The sequence below is a fragment of the Euprymna scolopes genome, chromosome 25 (assembly GCF_053919585.1).
Source record: "Euprymna scolopes isolate OS-2025 chromosome 25, ASM5391958v1, whole genome shotgun sequence".
Taxonomy (NCBI): Eukaryota; Metazoa; Mollusca; class Cephalopoda; order Sepiida; family Sepiolidae; genus Euprymna; species Euprymna scolopes.
Window position 1 is genome coordinate 53,254,843 of NC_136506.1, and position 25,944 is coordinate 53,280,786.

Below are 25,944 nucleotides of genomic sequence, written 5' to 3' on the forward strand. Positions count from 1 at the left end.
TTAGCTTAACTAGAGCTATTCGGTTAGCAGAATATATAATTTTAAAGCAATCCGGCGTTATTTTTGGTCAAATTTTAATATAGTTGAAAAACAAATATGTAACGTGTGCACTTTTATCCATTACATTAGTTTTTGATGAATTAAACAGTTTTGTTTAAAAAAAAAAAAAAAAAAAAAAAAAATGTGAAATATGATTTTTTTGCTTCACGTGTGCGAGCAGTACCCCCCAATACATTTTTTTCGTCTTTTTTTACAATTTTTTTCAGCGGATTATAATCGAATGGGCACTAATCTACCCAATTATATCAAAAAAAAATTTTTTTTTAAAATACAAAATCAATATTTAAATATTTGTAGGAGGTGTTCAGTTTCTAGTTAAGTTCCTATTTAAGTGCCTCCCCACGAGGACAGAGTTAGACACAAGGTCAGTTAATGCGAGGAAAATCCAGCTTCCCAAAAAGGGTTAATCTGGACAGAAACAAAGATAAAAATTATTTCAGCCATAAAGAATTTCTCCTTCACTGAGAGAGGACAGAAAAGGCAAAGTGTAGCATCAGAATACTACACTGTGATCTTGGCCCGAAGTCCTGGTAAAGAAATTAAAAAATGTCTTAAACTGGAAAGTTTAACGAAATAATGTGTCACTCAGACAAGAAATGTAAAATAAAAACCAAATTTATCAAAAATTTGTGAACGACTTGTTAGCTTTAGCAAAAAATATTTGGTATTTAAATAAGTGGGCAAAATACTTAATAAGTTTTCCAAACTTCACGTTTTCTGTTAGTGACGTCACTTTTTTGTCTATTTGTCATAGTTCTTGTCAAGTTTCATACCCCTAAAGAATTACGACAAACAAAAATAAATTTCATATTTAAAAGTAACTCGATGTCCAAAATCTAAGGCATAACATTTTCAAAGGCCAATAATTATGACCCATTAACCGTAAATATGGGGGTCAAATGCCTTAAAAAAAAAAAATTTTAAAAACTCCCTTAATCCTACCTCTAATCCTAGGTAGGAGTGGCAAGCTTCCTCCTCTTAAAACCTTTAGCCCTTACAATAACGCTAAGTCTAAGTGGCAAGCTCTTCACCAAAGTTCCTTGGTAAGCTACATATAAGTGTTTATATAAAAAAAAGAAAAAAACCTTCCTTAAAGAAAAGTGCACCATTTATCACCCATAAAAAAAAATAAATTAATCAACTGTCCTGAAACGCTAGAATGGTCTCGAAATGGTGAATTATTTTACATTAAATTTACGTGAAACTAACCCCCACTCTAAATTCTAAAATTGTTTTTGTTTTGTTTCTATCAAGTTTTCAGGGTGTTCACACAATTTTCCTTAGCTCTATCATTAGCCCAAAGTCAGAGTGGCAACTTCCCCACCCTCTCATAATTGCACAAAGGCCCTCTTAAAACCACACATAATCGTCTTTAGAAGAAAAAAAAGACACAGAGGATTTTATCTCCGATAGAAAAAAAAATGGTTAACTGCCCTAAAACACTAGAATGGCTCAAAATGGGGAATCATTTTACATTAAATTCTAAAATAATACTTGTTTATCTTTCATTAACGTTTTAAACAAAGGTAAAATCGTATATTTTGGAGGGGTGATCAGATGCGGTGGGGGTGGGTTAACGGAGAGTATTAATCTACAATAATACCAAAGAAATATTGCAATATATTCATTTTTAAACATTCCTAGATTTCGATTTCAGTTATTTGTACATAAAATGCATTACAATTCAGCTTTGAGTTCTTTAACTTCTTTTCTTTTAATACAAATTGAATACAAAATACTTTATGTAGATAACGAAAGTTAAGCAACAGTGAGCTGGGTCATTATTAGATGGGTAACTACTAGGGATTACCGAATGTTTTATATAGATTACTAAAGTTAAGCAACAATGAGTCTGGCCATTATCAGATGGCTACTTGTGAATACAAAATGCTTTATGTAGATCACTAAAGTTAAGCAAAAATGAGCTTGGTCATTATCAGATTGGTGACTACTAGGGAATATAAAATGCTTTATGTAGATCACTAAAGTTAAGATACAAGGAGCTTGGTCATTATTCGATAGGTGACTTTGATTTATGTAGATAAGCAAAGTTAAGCAACAATGAGTGTGGTCATTCTCAGATGAGTGACTACTTGGAAATACACAATGCTTTATGTAGATAACCCAAGTTCAGCAATAATGAGCTTGGTCATTATCAGATGTGTAACTACTTGGGAACACCAAATGCTTTATGTAGATCACTAAAGTTAAGCAACATAGAGTCTGGTCATTATCAGATGGGTGACTACTTGGGAACACCAAATGCTTTATGTAGATCACTAAAGTTAAGCAACATTATCTTTGTCATTCTCAAATGGGTGACTACTTGGGAATACAAAATGCTTTTATGTAGATTACCAAAGTTAAGCAACAATGAGCATGGTCATTATTAGATGGGTGACTACTTGGGAATACATAATCCTTTATGTAGAAAACAAAACTACTAGGGAATGCAAAATGCTTTATGTAGATCACCAAAGGTAGCAACAATGAGCTTAGGGATTATCAGATGTGTATCTACTTTGGAATACAAAATACCTTTTGTAGATCACCAAAGTTAAGCAACAATGAGCTGGGTCATTATCAGATGGGTGACTAATTAGGAATACATAATCCTTTATGTAGAAAACAAAACTTAAGAAACAATGGGCTTGGTGATTATTAGATGGGTAATTACTTGGGATTACCAAATGCTTCATATAGATCTCCAAAGTTAAGCAACAATTAGCTTAGTTATTATAGGATGGGTTACTATTTGGGAATACAAAATGCTTTATATAGATAACCAAAGTTAAGCAACATTATCTTGGTTATTCTTAAATGGGTGACTACTTGGGAATACAAAATGCTTTATGTAGCTTACCAAAGTTAAGCAACAATAAACTTGGTCAATATTTGATGCGTGACTAATTGAGTATACAAATTGCTTTATGTAGATCAGCAAAGTTAAGCAACAATGAGCTTGGTCAGTATCAGATGGGTGACTACTTGAGAATACAAAATGCTGTATGTCGATCACCAAAGTTAAGAAACAATGAGCTGAGTCTTTATTAGACAGGTAACTACTTAGGAATACAGAATGTTTTATGTAGATCAGCAAAAGTAAGCAACGATGAGCTTGGTTATTATTAAATTGGTGACTACTTGGGAATACAGAATGCTTTATGTTGATTTCCAAAGTTAAGCGACAATCAGCTTGGTTATTATTAGATGGGTGACTACTTGGGAATACAGAATGCTTTATGTTGATTTCCAAAGTTAAGCGACAATCAGCTTGGTTATTATTAGATGGGTGACTACTTGGGAATACAGAATGCTTTATGTTGATTTCCAAAGTTAAGCGACAATCAGCTTGGTTATTATTAGATGGGTGACTACTTGGGAACACCAAATGCTTTATGTAAATCACCAAAGTTAAGCAACAATGAGCTTGGTCATTATTAGATGGGTAACTACTTGGGAATATTTCATGTATATTTTTAACAGTGGGGTGAGGTATATGAAGACCGTCCCAGAAATGGCAGAAACCGTTTACAAGTAAAGATGACTATTGATTGGTATGTTTGTAATGAAATAAGCAGCCTAGACAATGTTTCAAAGTTATTATTTTAGTAATAGGGAGGGAGCGATAATGTGGGTTAAATCATGAGAAATGGTTGTCAAAATTAGTTACATATCCAAGTATTATGAAAAAAACGATGAAATGCGACTTTTTAAGTAGTGTGTTTGCAATGAAATAAACAACCAAAACAATGTGTCAAAGTTATTATTTTAGTAAGAGGGGGACGATAATGTGGGTTAAATCATGAAAAATGAATGTTGAAATTGGTAATATATTCAAGAATTATGAAAAATTATGAAATGTGAGTTATTTTATTGGTGTGTTTGTAATGAAATAAACGGACCAGATAATGTCTAAAAGTTATTATTTTAGTAATAGGCGATAATGTGGGTTAAATCATAAAAATGATGGTAGAAATTAGTAACATATCCAAGAATTATGCAAAATAAAGAAATGTGAGTTATTTTATTGGTGTGTGTGTGTGTAATGAAATAAACAGCCCAGACAATGTATGAAAGTTTTTATTTTAGTAAGAGCAGGGTGATAATGTGGGTTAAATCATGAAAAATGATTGTAAAAATTAGTAACATATCCAAGAATTATAGGATTCAACGAGATAGGCCCAAATATATACTAGCAGAATACCCGGAGTCACCCACGGTTGAATGAGATACATGCAAATGTATGCTAGCCAAATACATGGGTGCCTTGGATTGAATGAGATAGATGCAAATATATACTAGCAGAATATCTGGTGCTGTGGTCTGGGGTTAAAGGAGATTGATTGAAATATATACTAGAAGAATTCCTTGCATCGCCCAGGATTTAAGGAGATTGATGGCGATATATACTAGCAGAATACCCAGCGCTGCCCTGGATTGAATAAAGTAGGTCAGAATATATACTAGCAAAATACCCGGCATCACTTGGGATTGAATGAGATAGGTGGAAATATATAGAAGCAGAATACCAGGCATCGCCCAAGATTTTATAAGGCAGGTGCAAATAAATACTAACAGAATACCTGGCACCTCCTGGGATTGAATAAGAAAGGTACAATTACAGAATAGACCAATACTTGGCGTCGCTCGGGATTGCATAAGATGGCTGCAAATATGCACTAGTAAAAAACCCAGCATTGGTCAAGATTGAATGAGATAGGGGAGAAAATATACTAGCAATATCCCCGGCGTTGCCTGGGATTGAAGGATATTGATGGAAATATCTATTAGCAGAATTCCTGGCATTGTCCCAGATTGAATGAGATAGGGACAAATATATACTAGCAGAATAACCCGCGTCACTCTGGATTAAATGAGAGTGATAGAATATAAAGTTAGTACCAGAAATGGTTTAAACAATTTTCTATCTCAAAATTAATTTATTTGTAAAGTTGATTCCGGATATCGCTTAAACAGCTTACGATCTCAACATTAGATTAATACATATATATTGTTTGTTTACTATGAAAGTTTACTAGGCCAGTTTCTGTAGGGGGTGATCTATATTTATTTTTATTTTTTATGTTATCATCCGGGCATGATGTGAGGGTTGGAGAGGTGGGTAAAAAGAAGCATGATTATGTTAATTTTGAAGTTCTCTTTTGAGGGTTGTGCTAATTTTAAGTTCTCTTTTGGGGGTTGGATTGGAGAGAGTAATGTCCGTTTTGGGGTCAAAAAGTATGTGAAATTGTTTCATATATACATTTAAATTACCTGTCTTAGCGTAGGTAAAATTATTTTAAATATGTTTTGTATATTCACCGTCCTTGCAAAAGTAAAATTATTTCATATACATGCTGTAAATTACCTACCCTAGGTAAGATACAGTTATTTCATACGTCTAATACTCGTCCAAGCTATTCTTTTGCTCGAAATAGCAAATGATAAATGGACACTAAAATTTCTCTCTAAGAATAACAAATCTATTCAAAATCATATTCAATTTTCTCATTGTTTATGCGGTCCCGATCAATGTCGGGTAGCCCCGCTAGTCTAATATATAAAAGGGAAAATCTGTTTTGTTTGTGTGTCCACCAAAAACTTTCGACAGACACAACCAAAATTGACAAATTTGGTATCATATTAAAGGTCCAACCTTCGGATGACAAATATCAAAATTTTTGCCCCAACGATCAAGTTGTTAATGTGGCCGGTTTTCTGCATGGGGGTGCCCCCCCAAAAAAACGCAACATTTTTTTTTGTTTTCCTTTTCGTATTTTAGTAATAATTTAATGATATTTATACATTTTTGAAAAAATGTGATGTGACGTCAGCACACTTTAATAGCGATATTTGTATACAATACAATGTATACAATACCAGACTCTTTATGGGTCAAATCGTACAATTTAAAATATTCACTTACACGTAATGAAAATGGTACCAACGTTATTATCGGGTTAAAAATAGTAACATATGAGAGTATAATGAAAAATGACAAGCAAAAATGATCAGGAAAAAAAGATTACGCTTAAAAATATTTAGAAATGAGAGGAATGCCTCACTATGTTTACAAAACAAAAACAAACGGCCATTTTCTTTTAGTATTAGTAACAATATGATCTAATTCTGTTTAGGGGAAACGGGAGTGGGGGAAAGATGAGACTGCTTGAATTCTAAGACCAGATACTACACTTTGATCTTAGCCAAAAGACCAAGTAACCATATTATATAGTATAATTCCCTACCAAACATTATCTTCTATTAAAAAAAGAAGCATATTATATATTTATTGTGTACTAAATTGAGACAAGATGTTATATTCCAAAAATCACTTCACTAAACTGCTGATTCCAAAAAGCAGGTAACGAATCAGTGCACGCTGGGAGCTGATTTGTAACATTTAAGAAATCACGTAAATATATCAAGTAATCCTGAGTTAAGGAGGAGGGGGAGTAAAGTCACTCAAATGCTAAGACTGATACTACACTAAGGAATTCATGTGGAGTAATATGTACTAGCAGAATACCTGGCGTTGCCCGGAATTGGATGAAATAGGTGAAATGTTTCCTAGCAGAATACCCAGCGTCGCCTGTGATCGGATGAGATAGGTGGATATTTGTACTAGCAGAATACCCGGCGTCGCCCGGATATGTACTAGCAAAATACCCAACGTTGCCAGGGATTGGATGAGATAGGTGGATATATGTACTCGCAGAATACTCAGCGTTGGCCGGGATTGAATGAAATAGGTGGAATGTTTCCTAGCAGAATACCTGGGATCAGATAAGATAGGTGGATATTTGTACTAGCAGAATACTCGGCATCGCGCAGGATTGTATGAGATGGATGGATATATATACTAGCAGAATACCCGGCATCGTACTATGGATGGATATATGTACTAGAAGAATACCTGGCGTTTCCCGGGATTGGATGAGATAGGTGGAAATATGTACAAGTAGAATATCAGCCATCGTCTGCATTTGGATTAGATAGGTGGAAATATATATTAACAGAATACCTGGCATCGCACAGTATTGAATTACATAAGCGGAAATATATACAAACAGAATACCAATGTCGCCCGGGATTGAATGATGTAGGTGGAATTATATACTAGCAGAATACCTAGCGCCGCCCAGGATTGAATTAGATAGATGTTAATACATACTAGCAGAATACCCAGAATCGCCCTTGAATGGATTAAATAGGTGGAAATATATATAAAGAAGAGTACATGGCATGGCCTGGGATTGAATAACCTTGCTGGAAATATATACTAGCAGAATGTATCAAAGTTATTATTTTAATAAAGTGGGTCGATAATGTGGGTTAAATCATTTAAAATGATTGTCGAAATTAGTAACTTATCCAAGTATTTTGAAAAATGATTAAATGCGAGTTATTTTATTGGTGTGTTTGTAATGAAATAACCAGCCTAGACAATGTATCAAAGTTATTAGTTTAGTAAGGGGGGGGGGGCAATAATGCGAGTTGAATCGTGAAAAATTATTGTCGAAATTAGTAACATATCCAAGAATTATGAAAAATGATGAAATGTAAGTTATTTGACTGGTGTGTTTTTAATTAAAAAAACAGCCCAGACAATATTTCAAATTACTATTTTAGTAAGGGGAGACGGGTGATCATGCGCGTTAAATCATGAAAAATGATTGTCTAAACTAGTAACATGGCCAAGAATTATGAAAAATTATTAAATGCGAGTTATTTGATTAGTGTGAATACATAGAAGCAGAATATCAGGCATCGCCCGGGATTCAATAATGCAGGTACAAATAAATACTAACAGAATACCTGGCATCGCCTGGGGATGAATGATACAGAAGACGAATACTTGACGTCGCCCTGGATTTTATTAAATAGTTGCACATATATTAGATAGCAGAATACCCAGAGTTGTTCAAGATTGAATGAGATAGGTGAGAAAATTTACTAGCAATATCCTCGGCGTCGCCCGGAACTGAAGAAAATTGATGGAAATATATATTAGCAAAATTCCTGGCATTGCTCAGGATTGAATGAGATAGGGGCAAATATATACTAGCAGAATAATCAGCATCGTTCTGGATTTAATGAGGGTGGAAGAATATAAAGTCTTCATTTGTGAAGTCGATTCCCAATATGGCTTAAACAGTTTACGATCTCGAAATTAGATTAATACATATATATTGTTAGTTTTTTGTTTTTTTAGTTTACTAGGCCAGTTTCTTTAGGGGGTAATCTATATTTTTATTGAATTTTTTTATGTTATCCGGGAATGATGTGATCATTGTAGTGGTGGGTAGAAAGAAGCAAGATATGTTAATTTTAAATGTGCTCTTGCTTTTTCTTTTGGGGGTTAGGTTGGAGAGAGTAATGTCCGTATTGAGGTACAAAAAATGTATGTGAAATTGTTTCTTATATATGTTTAAATTACCCGTCTTAGTGTAGGTAAAAATATTTTAAGTATGAGTTGTATATTACCCGTCCTTACAAAGGTAAAATTGTTTCATATACATGCTGTAAATTACCTACCCTAGGTAATATACAATTATTTCATACGTGTAATACTAGGTAGGTAAAATATTCTTTTGCTCAAAATAGCAAATGATATATAGACATTAAAAATTCCTCTCTTGTAAGAATAACAAACATATTCAAAATCAAATTCAATTTTCTCATTGTTTATACGGTCCCGAGAATCACCGGGTAGCCCCGCTAATCTATAATATAAAAGTGAAAATGTGTGTGTACATTTTTTATTTTTCTGTATGTCCGGCAAAGGCTTGGGGAGGGAGGGGGGTTACTAATTCTTACAACTTTTTACATGCTTTCTAAATTATAATATCTCCGATTTACGAAACGAGGTATGTATATCTTTTATTTGAGCAACTTTTATGTGATTTAATTTCTCTATGGCATGATGTTTGACCTAGAAAACCAGACATTGACGTTCATTTAACTGCTTTTTGAAACATTTAATTTTACCCATTCTCACTTCTCTGCTCCCTTAGCGTCATGGTAACGTGTCACTTTTTCCCCCGTCTTAGCCATAAGGCTTCGGGTTTGAGCTACCTCTCTACTAAATTTTTTTTTCTTTCTTACCTACAAACACCCGGGCAACGCCGGGCACCTCCACTAGTCTATAATATAAATCTCACCCGTCTGTTTAAATGTATGTATGTATGTCTGCCTAAAACTTTCGACAGAGGCGACAGATTTTCACAAGATTGGTATTGTTTTGAAGCTTGACTCTTCGGACAACAAATATCGAAAAGTTAGCCAAAAACATTAATTCCTTCACTCTTAACTGGGCACTTTTCTACAGGGAAGGGTCGCTTTTTTTCGCCAATATTTTCAAAAGTCAGCCCTTCTTTTCGATCATCTAGCCTTAGTTTAAATATGTGTCACTTACGGTTTTTGCGATGGACACAAAAGCAAACACGTCACTTTTTCTTTTTTCATTCTTTTCTTCCTTTGTGGTACGGGTTCGAGCCTGCCTTCCTAATACCACTTTTTGTTTTTTGCTTAACACACACCTCCAAACACCTTTATATTAAAACAAAAACAATTTCCTTATTTTGATACTTTTATCAGAAGTTTAAGTAAACTGCAGGTTAAAATTTTAATCCAATGAAAAAAAAAAAAACATTTGCACAGGATTAAAAGATTTTTATTTAGCATTTTTTTTAAATTAAAACGAAACATTTTTCTTATTTTGTAATGTGATTTTTTCACATGACTAGTAATTTTTTTTCTTTTAACACATCAAGTCATAACTAATCATTTTTATAACAGTTATTTCAGTTAAAACAAATTCTTCTTTGCTATTTTTGAAACTAAATTATTTTCACGTTTTCGTTGCAACAGACCGTAATAAAAAAAATCTTTCCAGACTGAGGCAGCATTAAAGAAAACCACTTAACTGCTCAATATCCGGAGAATAGCTTATCTTCATATCCTTTTTCTGGTGGGGAGGTGTTCACATACTTTTTCTTTTTCTGGCCGATTACATTTTTGTGTTTTTATCTGTTCTTCCCTTGCAATCTTAATATCTGCTTTAAATGCGTTATTTCGAAGGCCCATAACTCGTAAGTGTGCTGTGGGCAAAATGACTGAAGTGTTTGCTTTTTTCACCTTTCTTTTCCTTTTTTGCATTACAGGTTTTAGCCTGGCTACTGTGGCTAATTTTATTTGTTTTGTTGTGCTCGCACAGGTACTCATAGGCACTTATTTTTTTAGGGGATTGGTTGCTTAATACCCTTACTATACCACCTCTCCATACTCAAGCAACGCCGGATATCCATGCTAGTATAATATAAAGGTGAAAAGTCACGGGTATCAAATCAGCAGGTAGGCCGACAGAGGGAGAGGATACTAATTGTGTAAACAAAAAAAACAAACAAATGAAAAGTGGCCACATATTTTCTAGAGTGTGAGAAGGAAAGAGAGTAAATACTAATTAGGCATTCACTCTCCTTTTATAATGTAGTTGTGAGTTTTTTTTTACCTTGCCTCATTTTCCCATCTTATTTTTTTTTTGTAAATGCTTTGTTTTAGTACTTTACATGGTTGCATGTTTGATTTCAGTAAATCATTGATTAATCTATATAAATAAAATAGTAGATGTGTGTGTGGAAATATCTAACAGGGAAACTCTTAAACTACTGGTTACATAGCACTGAAATTATCAGGAAATAATATTCATGCACCAAGGGTGGTTTATAGTGAATAATATCTTTGCTTACATGCATGTATATCGTATACAGCCATCGGCAAATTTACATGTAAAATGTTCATTAAGCATTAGCTGACATTTTGTATTTTTGTGCGCATGCGCATACATTTGTTTTTTTTTTCTCAGGCCGGAACACTCAGTTCTTTTTAATTTCAGTTATAACTGATGACACCAACTTTTGAAGTTTGTAAATATAAAAACAAACCTATATATCTTTTTTACTTAATTTCATACATTATTTTAAGACAGAAGAAGAGGGGATGATACATGGAATACGGACAGTGTTAAAATAACATTTAGAAAGCCATTCTTAATATGGAGAGGGGAAAGTATTATTTAAACTATTCTGTACTTTCACCTAAGAATTTATTAAATAAGAAACTGGTATGTATTATCTCTATTTTTGTTTAGTATTAGTTAACATTAAGTATCTGCTTCTTAATCCAATTTCTTGATTAGTTTATTGTAAAGCAACTAGGTGCTTCTACAATGTAGTACCCATAATGAAAAAATACAAACAATTTATAATCTATATATATAAAAATGTAAATTTGGTTCGTTAAAAGTGAATAAAACCATATTTCTACATTACCAATTTATTTGAAATTTTCAGACAACCTATCTTTAGAGTAGAGGGATGTGTTTATGTTATTAAAATAAATTTACCTCGCGAATTATAAAAATATATTAAATAAAATAAAAATATTTTTTGTAAATGCAGAACTATGTTCCATTTTATTTCCGGTTTGCAGGCAATTCACAACGATTTGACGATTTCGAATTAGAAATGTAATTCTGGGTTCGTTCGTTATTAATAAAACCATATTTGTACATTACCAATTTATTTGAACGCTTCAGACAGTCTATAAATTAACATCCCAAATTATAAAAATATATAAAATAAAATAAATATATTTTTCTTAAATGCGAACCTGTGGTCAAATTTTATTTCCGGTAGAATGCACGTGGGAATGATTGCACTACGATTTGACGATTTGGCATGACAACATTTTCAGTGTTACAAATTCTTAAAAATTGTTTCAATCGAATTCATTTGCTTTCTTCCTCACGTGTTTCTTTCCGTTTATTTTTTATTTATTTATTTTTTTAATTTTTATTCTGATATTCAACAAATTCCTTGGTAAGTTTCTTTTTTTTCCATAAAAATTCATTTGCTGTTTTTTTTTTCTAAATAACTTCATATTTGAACTTATCTCGAATTACAGGATTTACAAATTATTTTGTTTTTCTTACTAATTCATTTGCTGTTTCTTTTTTTTTTTTTTGCAGTCAATCTTATTTCTACATTTGTTTTTTAACGGCATCTCGCATTCCAAAATTCCATTTTTTTTTCATTTAAATTACAACAAGCCTACCTAAAATAAATTTGTTGTTTCGATCGAATTCATTTGCTGTAAAAATTTACCACATTTTTTTTCCTCACGTTTTTCTTTCCGTTTATTTTTTATTTATTTTTTTTATTTTTATTCTGATATTCAACAAATTCCTTGGTAAGTTTCTTTTTTTTTTCCATAAAAATTCATTTGCTGTTTTTTTTTTCATTCAATCTTATTTCTACATTTTTTTTTTACAGCATCTCGCATTCCAAAATTCCATTTTTTTTATATAAATAGCGTACGAGCCATCTGTTTACTAAAAAACACTTGGCCTAATATTTACGATACAGCTGTTGACTGGCCAAACAATTGATTATATTGCGATATCTATCAAGCATATGTTTTTCTTCAGTCTCCTCTTTTTTTCAGATTGCTTAATTAAAAACTTGCAGAAACAAAGAATCAAACCTACTTGGACGCAAACAAAATTACAGAATTACCATTAAAAAATTGGCATTACTTGGCCATACAGGCAAATAAATTGAGAAATCACTCAAGCAGATTCCTCAATTAAAAACAGACATTAAAACATAAAACTATTTGAAAACTAAATTCATTTCTCCAAATCTATTTGGACAAAAAGAAAACTACACAACCACATAGAAAGCTAAATTGGCCTTAATTGACCATACAGCTCAATTACCAATAAGCAAAAAAAAAAAAAAGAAAAATATAACAAATAAAAAAAATTGCTCCAAATCTATTTTGAAACAAAGAAAAGATTTTCAGATTCCTCAATTGAAAATAAGCAAAAAAAAAAAAAAAAACGAAAATATTTCTACAAATCTATTTGTAAGCAAGGAAAAGTGCTGAACCATATGCAAAAAAAAAGGTCTTAATTGACCATACATATCTCGACAGATAAATAAATTGAGAAATCAATCAAGCCAATATTTTTTTTTCAGACTTCTCTTTTTTTCAGATTCTTCAATTAAAAATAAACAACAAAACACTTTTTTTTTAAAATATATTTCTCCAAACCTATTTGGCCGCAAATGAAAAAAATTGGTCTTATTTGACCATACATTTGTTGACAGGCCAATACATTGCGAAATAAATCAAACAAATATCTTTTTCAGATTTCTCTTTTTTCAGATTCCTAAATTAACAATAAGCAAGAAGAAAATTTAGGAAAAAATTATTTCCAAATCTATTTGGATACAAGAAGTACAGAAGTACATATAAAATAATTGGCCTTATTTGATGCTACAGCTCAATTAAAAATAAGCAGAAAAAGGAAAATTTATAAAAAATATTTCTACACATTGTGCTTATTTGAACATAAGTTCTCAATAGGCTAATTATTTGAGAAAACAATCGAGCAAATATTTTTACATACTTCTCTTTTTTCAGATTCCTCTAATCAAACTAAGCAAAAAATTACAAAAAATCATTTCTACAAATCTATTTTAACGCAAAGATAACTACAGGACTACAAAGAAAAAGAAATTGCTCTTAATTGACCGCACAGCTCAATTAACAATAAGCAAAAGAAAAAAAAAAAATTTTTTTAAATATTGCTTCAAATCTATTTTGAAGCTATATAAGGAATTTCAGATTCCTCAATTGAAAGTAAGCAAAAAAAAAAAAAATTACAAAAAATCATTATTTCTACAAATCTACTTTGACACAAGGAAAACTACATGACTACAAAGAAAAAGAAATTGCTCTTAATTGACCATACAGCTCAATTACCAATAAGTAAAAAAAAAGAAAGAAATATAAATTTTAAAAAAATTGCTCCAAATCTATTTTGAAGCAAAGAAAGGATTTTCAGATTCCTCAATTGAAAATAAGCAAAAAAAAAAAATATTTCTACAAATCTATTTGTAAGCAAGGAAATTTACTGCACCATATGCAAAAAAAGGCCTTAATTGACCATACATATCTCGACAGATAAATAAATTGAGAAATCAATCAAGCCAATACTTTTTTCAAACTTCTCTTTTTTTAGATTCTTCAATTAAAAATAAACAACAAAAAACTTTTTTTTTTTAAATATATTTCTCCTAATCTATTTGGCTGCAAATAAAAAATTGGCCTTATTTGACCATACATTTGTCGACAGGGCAATACATTGAGAAATACATCAAACAAATATCTTTTTCAGATTTCTCTTTTTTCAGATTCCTCAATTAAAAATAAGCAAAAAGAAAATTTCGGAAAAAAATTATTTCCAAATCTATTTGGACACAAGATAAAAAAAATTGGCCTTAATTGACGATATAGCTAAATTAAAAATAAGCGCAAGAAGAATTTTCAAAAAAATTATTTCTCCAAATCTATTTTGACAAAAGGAAAATTACAGGAATACATACAAAAAAAAAGGAATTGCTCTAAGTTTAACATACAGCTCAATTATAAATAATTAAAAAAAAAAATAAACACATTAAATATTTTGCTCCAAGCAAAAAAAAAAAAAAGAAATTATTTCTTCAAATCTATTTGGACGGAAGGAAAAGTACTGAACTGTATAAAAAATAAAAATTGGCCTTAATTGAGCCTATAGCTGTCGAGAGAGCAACGATCAAATCTTTTTTACAGATTCCTCTTTTCCAAAATCATTTATCCTGTTCCCTATTTTAAAAAAGTCCACTTTTACTAAACGTTATTGTTAATTTCGCTGCAGTTCTTTTCCTTAAAATGCCACTCAGAAGAAGATCAAACATAGGTCGTCGTACTTGCAATGCAGAAACACTGCGGCAATTACTTGCCACTCAAAGTCCTGAACAACGGGCATCTGCAAACCAAAATAGTAGACTAAGGATGATTCAAGTACGTGCCAATGAAACAGCAGATCTACGTGCAGCCAGACTTGAGGAGGCAAGGTTGCGGGTACAGCAATCCCATAATGCGGCTACAGATTTGCTTCGTTCACAACGTAATGAACGCGAGAGGCTGAGACATGCCGAAAGACGTCAACGAGGAAATGCAGATCAGCGTCAAACACGACTCCATGCTCAATAATCCTGGAATTGGGATCGCCTAGCATTTCACTACAACCCTAATGAGGATTATAGTTTGAGCCACCATGTTCACATAGACACTATGACTGAAGTGTGTCCCTATTGCAAGGCTCTTTAATTTAAGGGAGAAACTAAAGGAATGTGTTGTGCAGCCGGTAAAATTAAACTACCTCAACTGGAAGATCCACCAGAACCATTAAAAACTTTGCTTGCTGGATATACTGCTGAATCAAAGCATTTTTTATCAAACATCAGGAAATACAACTCATGCTTCCAAATGACGTCGTTCGCAGCAGAAACCATTACAGCTCAATTCATGCCAACTTTTAAAGTAAAAGGACAAATTTACCATAAAGTTGGATCTCTGCTTCCATACCCAGAGGGTCAACATAAATTCCTACAAATGTATTTCATCGGTGATAACAATGATGAACTGAATGCACGCTGTGGAATTTCAACCAGTATAAGACGGTCCATTGTCTCCGAACTGCATGACATGCTCCATAATAAAAACAATTTAGTGCTTTTATTCAAAACTGCAATTGAAATGATGCCATCGGATACACACAAGATTGTTATTCATGTTGACAAAACGCCTACTGGAGAACACGTGCGAAGATTCAATGCTCCAACTATAGATGAAGTGGCAATTGTTATAGTTGGAGATCAATTTCAACCAAGGGATATTGTTCTTCATAGGAGGAATGATCAATTGACAAACATTGCTGAAACTCATCGATGCTACAATGCCCTGCAATATCCAATCATGTTTTGGGATGGTGCTGATGGATATCATTTCCATATTAACATAATAAATCCAGTTAGTGACGAAGAAACAAATAAGAAATGCAGCGCAATGAACTATTACTCATACCGATTAATGATTTGAGAGAACGAAAACAATCACATTCTGAAATGCCGCCAATTATTCCACAAATACATTGTAGACATGTATGCAAAAATTGAAACTGAACGTTTGCTATTCATCCGTTTGAATCAGTCAAAACTTCGTTCTGAAGAATATATCCATTTGCGTGATGCAGTTGTTAATGATGGTAATACAACCAACGTTGGAAGACTAACCATTTTGCCATCTTCGTATTTGGGCAGTCCACGTCATATGCATGAGTAAACTCAAGACACATTTGCATATGTTCGTCAGTATGGCCGTCCTGACCTATTCATTACATTTACATGCAACCCAGCTTGGAATGAAATACAGCAACTCTTACTTCCTGGGCAATCATCGGTAGATAGGCATGATATTACAGCGCGTGTTTTCAGACAAAAGCTTAAATCACTAATAAATTTCATTGTAAAACAAAGTATTTGGATCTGTGTGCTGCTGGATGTATTCAGTGGAATGGCAAAAGAGAGGATTACCACACTCACACATACTAATCTGGCTCTACAACAAACTCAATCCAAACGAAATCGACAATCTAATATCTGCTGAAATACCTGATGCTGACATTGATAAAGATTTGCATGAAGTTGTCATAAAAAATATGATACATGGACCTTGCGGGATATTTAATCCAAATTCACCATGCATGATAGAGGGTAAATGCTCTAAGCGATATCCCCGAGCATTATTAACCAACACAGTTACAGGAAATGATGGATATCCTTTATACAAAAGAAGGTCAGTAGAAGATGGCGGTAAATTAGCAACCATACAAATGCGAAATGGCAATATACAAGTTGATAACCAATGGGTTGTTCCATATTCACCTTTGCTATCAAAAACCTATAAATCGCACATCAATGTGGAATACTGTAACTCTGTAAAGTCCATCAAATACATTTGTAAGTATGTGAATAAAGGCAGCGATATGGCAGTTTTTGCCTTGAAAATACAGAGCAATAATCTGAATGCAAGCCTACATATTGATGAAATCGCACAGTATCAAGCTGGAAGATACATAAGCAGCAATGAAGCTGTATGGCGAATTCTTTCGTTTCCAATGCATGAACAAAGTCCGGCTATTGTTCACTTATCAGTACATTTAGAAAATGGACAGCGCGTTTACTTTACAGCTTCAAATGTGCAACAGATAGCTTTGAATCCACCTGCTACAACATTAACGGCTTTCTTCATGTTATGTCAAACTGACACGTTTGCAAAAACACTTCCCTATTCGGAAGTGCCTCAGTATTACACATGGAATAAGAGTAGAAAATCATTTGAACGACGCAAACGAGGAGAGCAAGTCGAAGGACAACCTGGAATATTCAAAGAAAAAACAATAGGCAGACTGTATACTATCCATCCCAAACAAGATGAATGCTTCTTTCTTCGCATGTTGTTGATAAATGTGCCTGGTTCAACATCATTCCAGCAACTAAAAATTGTCAATGGCATTACACATGCTACTTTTCGCAGTGCATGTCAAGCTCTGAATTTATTGGAAAATGACGGACATTGGGATGAATGCATTAATGATGCGTGTAACACATCACATCCTAATCAAATTCGTGCATTGTTTGCAACTATCTTGACCAATTGCTCCCCTTCATCTCCTGTTGAGTTATGGGAGAAATATAAATCACACATGGCCAAAGACATTTTTCATCAAATAAACAATGAAAGTACAAATACCGGTCTGGATTTTACATCAGAAATCTATAATGAGGCATTGATAAGAATTGAAAATTTGTGTTTAGAAATTGCAAACAAATTCCTCAAACGATTGGGAATGACCTCACGACTCGATCTGCTGCTGCTTTCTTTGATGTAGAATTGCGTAGGGAACAAAATTACAACACAGATGATCTTTTGTTGTATGTGCAAGCAAATATTAACAAGCTAACACCTGAGCAAACAGACGTTTACAACAAAATAATGCAGACTGTAAATAATGGAGTGGGAGATATATTTTTCTTAGATGCGCCAGGAGGAACTGGTAAAACGTTCTTAATTTATTTTGGCAGCCATTCGATCACAAAATGGCATAGCCTTAATTCTTGCATCTTCTGGAATAGCTGCAACTTTGCTACCAGGTGGACGAACTGCTCATTCTGCATTGAAACTTCCTTTAAACATGCAATTTATTGAAACTCCCATGTGCAATATTTCAAAAACATCAGGTATGGGAAAAGTATTGCAAAAATGCAAACTTATTGTTTGGGATGAATGCACAATGGCACACAAAAAATCACTGGAGGCTCTTGATCGGTCATTGCAAGATTTGCGGGGAAATGATAGATTATTTGGGAATGCAGTAATATTGCTTGCTGGAGACTTCAGGCAAACATTTCCTGTAATTCCTCGATCAACACCAGCAGATGAAATGAATGCTTGTCTCAAATACTCCACTTTTTGGCAAAATGTGAAGACATTAAATTTGACTAGAAATATGCATGTCCAGCAGCAAAATAATCAATCAACAGAGATTTTTTCAAAACAATTGTTTGAAATTGGGAATGGGACAGTGCTGGCTACTCTGACTTCAGGCCGAATTCAATTGCCACAAAACTTCTGTCATTTAGTTACATCAAAAGACGAATTAATTAAAAACGTAACTTTATGAATCACAGTTGGCTGAGTGAACGAGCTATTCTTGCACCCACGAACAAAGACGTCCATGCACTCAACAATAGTATTCAATTGAACATTCATGGTGAGTTAGTCACAGACAAGTCCGTTGACACTGTTGTTGAAGCAGACGAAGCAATCAATTATCCATCAGAGTTTTTGAATTCACTAGATTTGCCAGGGATTCCACCACATGTACTGCAATTGAAAATTGGTGTACCAATTATCATGTTGCGAAATATTAACCAGCCTAAGCTTTGTAATGGCACACGTCTTTCAGTAAAAAAATTAATGACCAACATCATTGAAGCAACAATTTTGTCAAGGCCTTTCAAAGGTGAAGATGTCTTAATTCCGCGCATTCCCATGATTCCAACAGATCTGCCATTTCAATTTAGGAGATTGCAATTCCCTATTCGCTTGGCATTTGCAATCACAATCAACAAGGCACAGGGACAATCTTTAGAATTGTGTGGCTTATATTTACACACTGACTGTTTCTCACATGGGCAATTATATGTTGCATGTTCTAGAGTCGGCAAACCTGAGAATCTCTTCATCTGCACTGAAACTGGAACTACTAAGAATATTGTGTATCCACAAGTTTTGGAAAATTAAATGCTTCATATTAAATGGCAACTTATGGAACTGGATCAAAATGAAGTCCAAAAGACAATCTCCAAAATTATTATTCAATCAAGAATTTGAGAGGCAAAAACATCCTTCACTGAAGCATATCTGTGCATGAGTTCGTCGTAGGACTTCAACTCCAGAAAGATTAATAACACTGCCCTTTGTAAATCTTGGTCCTTCATACAAAACATTAAGAAGCAACAACATGAAAATCACCTTTGCTGTAGCATATCTATGCATGGGTTCATTATTTAATTCGGATGAGTTGCACTGATGATTTCTAATAAGAATGAAATAGATCTATGTGCCAATAAGATAGATCTATATGCAAATTTCCAAATTATTTATTGATGTTTATCTACATATTTAAAAACGTAACTTAGTTCATGACGTGATGCGAAAACTAATAGTCTACCTTACAGATTTTTTTTAATTTTGCTATATTCATTCAATTTAATCATTTCACCAAACGGAACCACAGCAACGCGTGGCCGGGTACAGCTAGTGAAATCATATATTTCAAAAAACTGCTCAGTCATATTCCAGAAGTCACATCATGTGTTGATGATTGGCACGATTATGTTGCTTTAAAAAGTATTCTGGAGGCCGTGGTGAGGTTGCGGTGTGGTGCCTGTTCATTCTCCCAAGTATTGCCACCACCTTTTTTGTTTATGGAGAGGGGGCCAGTAGATGATTTCGCTGAAATGCTGTCAGAACTGATACTACACTTTGAACTTAGCCAAAAGCCCAAGTAAGCATAATATATATTTTTTTATATCATAAAAAGATTTTTGTTTGTTAACTATGCTCTACATCTATAATATGCACAATATGGAGAAAACACCAAGCACTACATATTGTTATCTATAGTAAAATAGAAAGCAGCAAATTGTAACATTAAAAAAAAAAAAAAAAAAAAAAAAAGCAACTTTAAAATTAGAAGACTCAAACTTTTTTTTTTTGACTCTCAGTAGAATTGATTCTTATTTAGATGAGGGAGGGGTGTCATATGAAGGTGTACAGTTAATAAATAGGATTAAAAGTTTTTATAAAAATCTGAATTTGGGTTGGTTATGAACAACCAAGTGATTGAATTGATCCAATAGTACTCGATCCTTAGGCACATGATTTCTTTTAGAGATGAGAAGGATTACTTTGTTTTAATCGGATAAGGGTAAAATAGTATAAGTATAAATTATGAACTTCTGAACCATGAATTACCACATATCCAAATATGTTATCTTAGCAAACAAATAATTCTATTATAATATCCATTGCAAATCATTTCTCTTTATTTTTATTTAGTCATTCAATAAAATTTTGCTTTTTTTATTTTAATGTCCAGAATGAATCACTTCAAATGTTTAAATATAAATTTTTATAACAGCAACATTACTTACTTGAGAATCTGTGTCATGGTTTCTTTTCTGTTTTGGCCCTGAAATGGCAGAGCCCCAGTCAACATTTCAAACTGAAATTTAAGAAACAATTTATTTTTTTAATAAGTTCAGTAATTAAAAAAATGTTTTGAAACCCAATATTTAATTAAGTTTTGTTATTTGAATCAATTTATTATTTGACTATGAAGATATGAAAGAAATAAGTTTCAGATAACATACCCAAGTTGCACAATAAGAAATCATTTTATTAATCCTGAAATTTTCTTTATATTGTTCTGACCTTATCTTTTCCAACTAAGTAATAGTAATTGTACATGTTTTTATCACTCGTTTGATAGAAATAATTTGGTTAAAAAAAAACTAATCCGCTATAATTTTATTCAAACAAAAATTTTAACATTTCGATAAAAAATAAATTTTTACTACAAAATATATATTGTTCGAAAAATAGACCTTTTCTATATTTTCTCTCATTTTATGTCAAAAATAGCTAAAGTCATATTCAGTATTTCATTCAAAACCAATCATTTTCTTAAAATTCTTCATTATGAAATTAGCTGTATGTGAAATAACCAAGGGTGTAGCCAGCTGTGCTTTTTGGACCCCCCCCCCCCACCTTGGAAAAGTTGATTAAAATATTTTTCTCTAATTTCTCTACCAGTAGGGTAGACATTTGCCTTGTTTTAAATAATTTTAAAAAATTTAAAAAATTTTACTGCTTGCAAATCGATGTTGACTGCCATTTCACCTCAAACTTTGACTACCTATGGAGGAATTTTGCAAATTTTGGATTCATTTCGTTCGAAATATTTAACTTATTTTCATTTATTTTGTAGGAAAATGAAACAAAACCTTTGTATTGTTTCGTTTATTTTTTTTGTTTTGCTTCATACATCTATAAGTATATACTTACAACCAGAATGTGGGAAAGGTACCAAAGTTTATGAAACATGAAAAGTCTCAATTAGATCAACCCCAAAATTGCATTTATTAATCCGGTTGAGTGATTTGACAAATTCATATAAAAAATTCATAAATCAATCAGAATATTTAAATTTCACAGTATAAGGACATTAATTGCAATTTTTAGTTTGCCCTAATTATAGTAAAAAAACATTTTGTCAAATTTTTGCTTCAAAAATTTGTCCTTCCCACACCCTGGTCCTTCTTGGAAATAACATTTTTAGTCCTAATCTATGTTGTTTTTTTTACTACTTTTGCATTTATGTACACTGTGCAATTACATGAATATGTCTAATTCAGATTAATAATCATACATTTAATTCAAATATGCAACTTATTAAAAATCGTCAAAATTTTTTCTAATCAACAACAAAAATACATTTTGCCATTGCAAAATTTTATAAGAAAAAAATAGTTATAAAATAAATTTTTTATAGGTTGTATAATGGATTTTTTTAAAAATCTATATGCATTAGTTGCGAATGGTTTATTTCCAAACAAAACTAATGATATATTTGAAATTAGCAAATTTCTGCAGATATTGTAACTTGGCTTTAAATGATTAAAAGTTTATAGTTCTATAAGGTGAAAAAATTCAAATTCTTAATGGCATACAGATAGTTGCTCAAACAAATTCTTTGTTTAAAAGTATGGATCAGAGTTGTCTGCTAATTAATAGAATTCCAACCATTTTATTTCTTGATCGATATGAAAATTGTCACCAAGTTCCTTTTTCTTTTTTCTCCTATAAAAACAATCTCCAGCTTTGTTGAGTGATAATAAAAGTACATTTTAGGTACAATATTTTGTACCCTATGCTGCTTTTTAGTTTTGTTTTTTTTTTCCTTGTTTCATGTAAATACCTAGAAATAAAAGCACCAGCTAAACATATTTGAACATGATTAGAAAATCGTGTTAAAAACAGGTTCTGGCAAAAATATAAAAGCCTAGTATTAGGGCTATTTTTAAGTGAGCCACCCTGTAGTACATCTTTATAACTGAAGGATTAAAATTACTTATGCAAAACTTGGATGTTTACTGGAAATTTATTGTTCAGTCAATGGTTTGTACTTTTGCTAAGGGAAAAGTGCTATATTTTAATTTATAAACTTTCAAGAGGATTCATGTAAACTGGGAGTCTGAATAAATCTGACACAGGTTTAAGAAAATCAATTGAAGTAAATTGATTTTCTTTAATCCCATCTTTAAACAAATTTGAAGTTATGAACTATAACTATGTAACCTGTATTTATTTGAATTAGGTTTAATTTTCTGATCAAGTTCAAATATGAATAAGATATACTAGGATATCAAAGCAATTGTTTATTACTTAAAAATTCTTTATTACCCTGAAAATAATTATCCAACTTTTCAAAGTAATAAGTTCATAGGTTTTAATTCTTTGTCAATAATCTTTTTAATATTAAAGATGTTTTTCTGTAACGAAGCCACCGACATGCATGTAGCAACAGTGACATCTCATTTATGCAAATAACCAAACAGTAGCATAGGGTAATGTCACAGCAGAGAAAAAGGACGAAAAAGTGAAGAGGAAAGAACCATGAGAGACACTTTTAAGCACATGTTGACATGGCAGTGTCTTTTTTTAACCATGTAGCAGACAACAGGAACTTTTTAACAAGATGCAAGATGCGCTAATCGTCCAGACTTTTACAAGATAATCAGGTGGCTGTGAACTATTAAACGAATTACACACAACAGCTGGTTATAGCTGTTAATGTTAATTGACTGTGGCACTTTTAAAATTTATTCTTACAAAGTTGATGATTAAAATTTTGAATACTTTCTTGGTTCAAAAGATTGCTTTAAAATAAAATAGTTGAGGTGTTATCCATTCCTTAGTAATTTTGCTGGGTTTGAAACTGTATAGGCTTCGACCAGTTGTAGGAACAAAGATCACAATTGAAATTGGAGACAACAATTTCATCTGAACCATATATTTATTTTGCTATGGATATATTTTCATTTGGTTCAGAATTGTTTCTGCTTTGTTTTTAAGGAATTGCAGGGCAATGTGCTCTTGAGATCTAACAAATCTTACCAACATGTTCCGAGTGAAACTACTTTAAAAAAAAAATGAAATCAGAGATTATCACAACACTATTAAGAAAAAAAACTTTGCGAGAATCTCTCAATAAACATAAAATAATGTCTACTTTGGAAATTAATAGACATTTTTATGTTATTTTGTTAAAAAATAAGCTTTAACATGTCATTAAAGTGTGAAAGATGGATGAGAAGTCTTCACTTTTTCTAAGTCATCTAAAGATAATGTGGAATTTGTAAAAAGCAGCTTAGTCTTACCATGAGAACGCCATAGGACCACCAATCTGCACCAGTTCCATGTCCTTTTCTATTTACAACTTCAGGTGCCATATATTCTATTGTACCACAAAATGAAAATGTCTTCTTCTCGTCAAACAAGGATTCTTTACTTAAGCCAAAATCTGTCAGTTTGATATGACCATCAGCATCAAGTAAAATACTAAAACAAAACATAAAAGTAGAAATTTACATATAAGAAAACAGAAGTAATAACTGTAACAGACAACAGAAGTGGGAGATAAAAAAAAGGAAAAAACAGCTTGTTTATCAAGAAATATCAAAAAATAAAATGCAGCTCATTATACTGACAATCTGATTTTTCTTTTCATTGACTTCATGAATATCTGTTTTGAATGCACAATAGTCATCAATGGAGCTGTAATTACAAAATTAAAATATGCCAGAATAACCCTCCAAGTGTAACAAAGGGTACTTTAAAGCATCAGAATTTTTAAGATGCAGACTACTATTCTCATTTTGGATGCCTTTCTCATATTTCACCCAATGTTAGTTCAACAAGACGAAGATTCTCTTCAGGTGTATCTTGTCAAACTCTGGAATCTGTATAGTATTTCAAACAAAACCAATTTACTCACAGGGCTAACTTGCTTTGTTCCATCAGCCTTGACCAGATAAAAATAATTTGTAAATTTATTTGTAAGTTTTTTAATGTTTTGGTGCTTTTATTTTTCAGTATTTAGTCATTTGGATTCTTATAAATCTAATATCTAACACAGAAATATTAGTCTATAAAGTCATCTCTAATTTTAATATTAATGGCAAGCAAAATTGCTTGGCAGTCAAGTAGACGCTTGAAGTTAACTGAACATTATTCTTTAATCCTAAAACTGAAGCACGTTGTGAGATGAGCAGAAAACATAGTGGTTGCACTGCCACGGTGGTAGAAAGATAAGTGTTCATTAAGCCTTTAAGGAACTAAAAATCCACAAATACAGAAATAGCGGATGTGGATAACTAAGAATTTGTTCAAACATTGTTGAGAGAATTCAAACAATGAATCAGATTTCCTGGTGATGGGACATTACTTAGCTATGAGAAATGAGAATACATGGAAGTTTGTGATGGGTTCTGAGGGTTTGGTTTACGAACAAAGTAGCTTAGAGATAGTGGAAATTAGAGAAGTAAACAATCAGATGGATGGGAAAACTGGCAAAAATAAATGATAGGTCAAACCACAATACTGCTAGCAGTACTGGAACATGACGTGACAAAGCAGGACAATGCAACATTTGTTGCATAATATATTGATATCCAATTAAGGGACACGGATAATACCTCTGGTCTTTTGAGTCCGCCAATTTTTAAAAAATGAAAGCTAACAAAAAATCTGAAATTTTATGCCGAAAAGGTTGTAAAAACATCGGGACTTTTAGAGATATCGGAATCAGAAAAATGTGTCCCTATTTTATGAGCGGCACACGTAAGGGGTGGCATTTTGAGAAAATAGAAAAAAATGAATAAAAGCTAATAAAAAAAAAAATCAAATTTTTTATCGAAAAATTTGTAAAAAAATCAGAACTTTTGGAGGTACTGGAATCAGAAAAATGTGTCCCTATTTTACAAGCGGCACATGCCAAGGGGCGGCATTTTAAGAGGTTAAAAATAGAAAAATAAAAATAAATAAAAGCTAACAAAATATTTGAAATTTTATACTGAAAAGATTGTAAAAAAAATCTGAACTTTTAGAAGTATCGGAATCGGAAAAATGTGTCCCTATTTTATGAGCAGCACATGCCAGGGGCGGTATTTTGAGATAGTAAAAACAGAAAATAGAAAACATAAAAATAAAAATAAAAGCTAACAAAAAATTTGAAATTTAATACCAAAAATGTTGTTAAAAACTCAGAACTTTTGGAGGTATCGGAATCAGAAAAAT

At 32.3% G+C, this 25,944-nt stretch overlaps 1 protein-coding gene across 5 annotated transcripts in view; it reads right to left on the bottom strand.

Annotated features, from left to right (window-relative positions):
- The window catches only part of LOC145247353 (ribosomal protein S6 kinase 2 beta-like), a 291,613-nt gene that overhangs the window by 90,232 nt on the left and 175,437 nt on the right, over positions 1-25,944 (bottom strand). For all 5 annotated transcript variants that reach the window (XM_080109030.1, XM_080109028.1, XM_080109029.1 and 2 more), the window contains exons 8-9: positions 24,027-24,207; positions 20,739-20,809 (exon numbers count right to left, since the gene is read on the bottom strand). In XM_080109030.1, the coding sequence (XP_079965156.1) occupies positions 20,739-20,809; positions 24,027-24,207 (252 nt within the window). The remainder of the gene's footprint in view (positions 1-20,738; positions 20,810-24,026; positions 24,208-25,944) is intronic.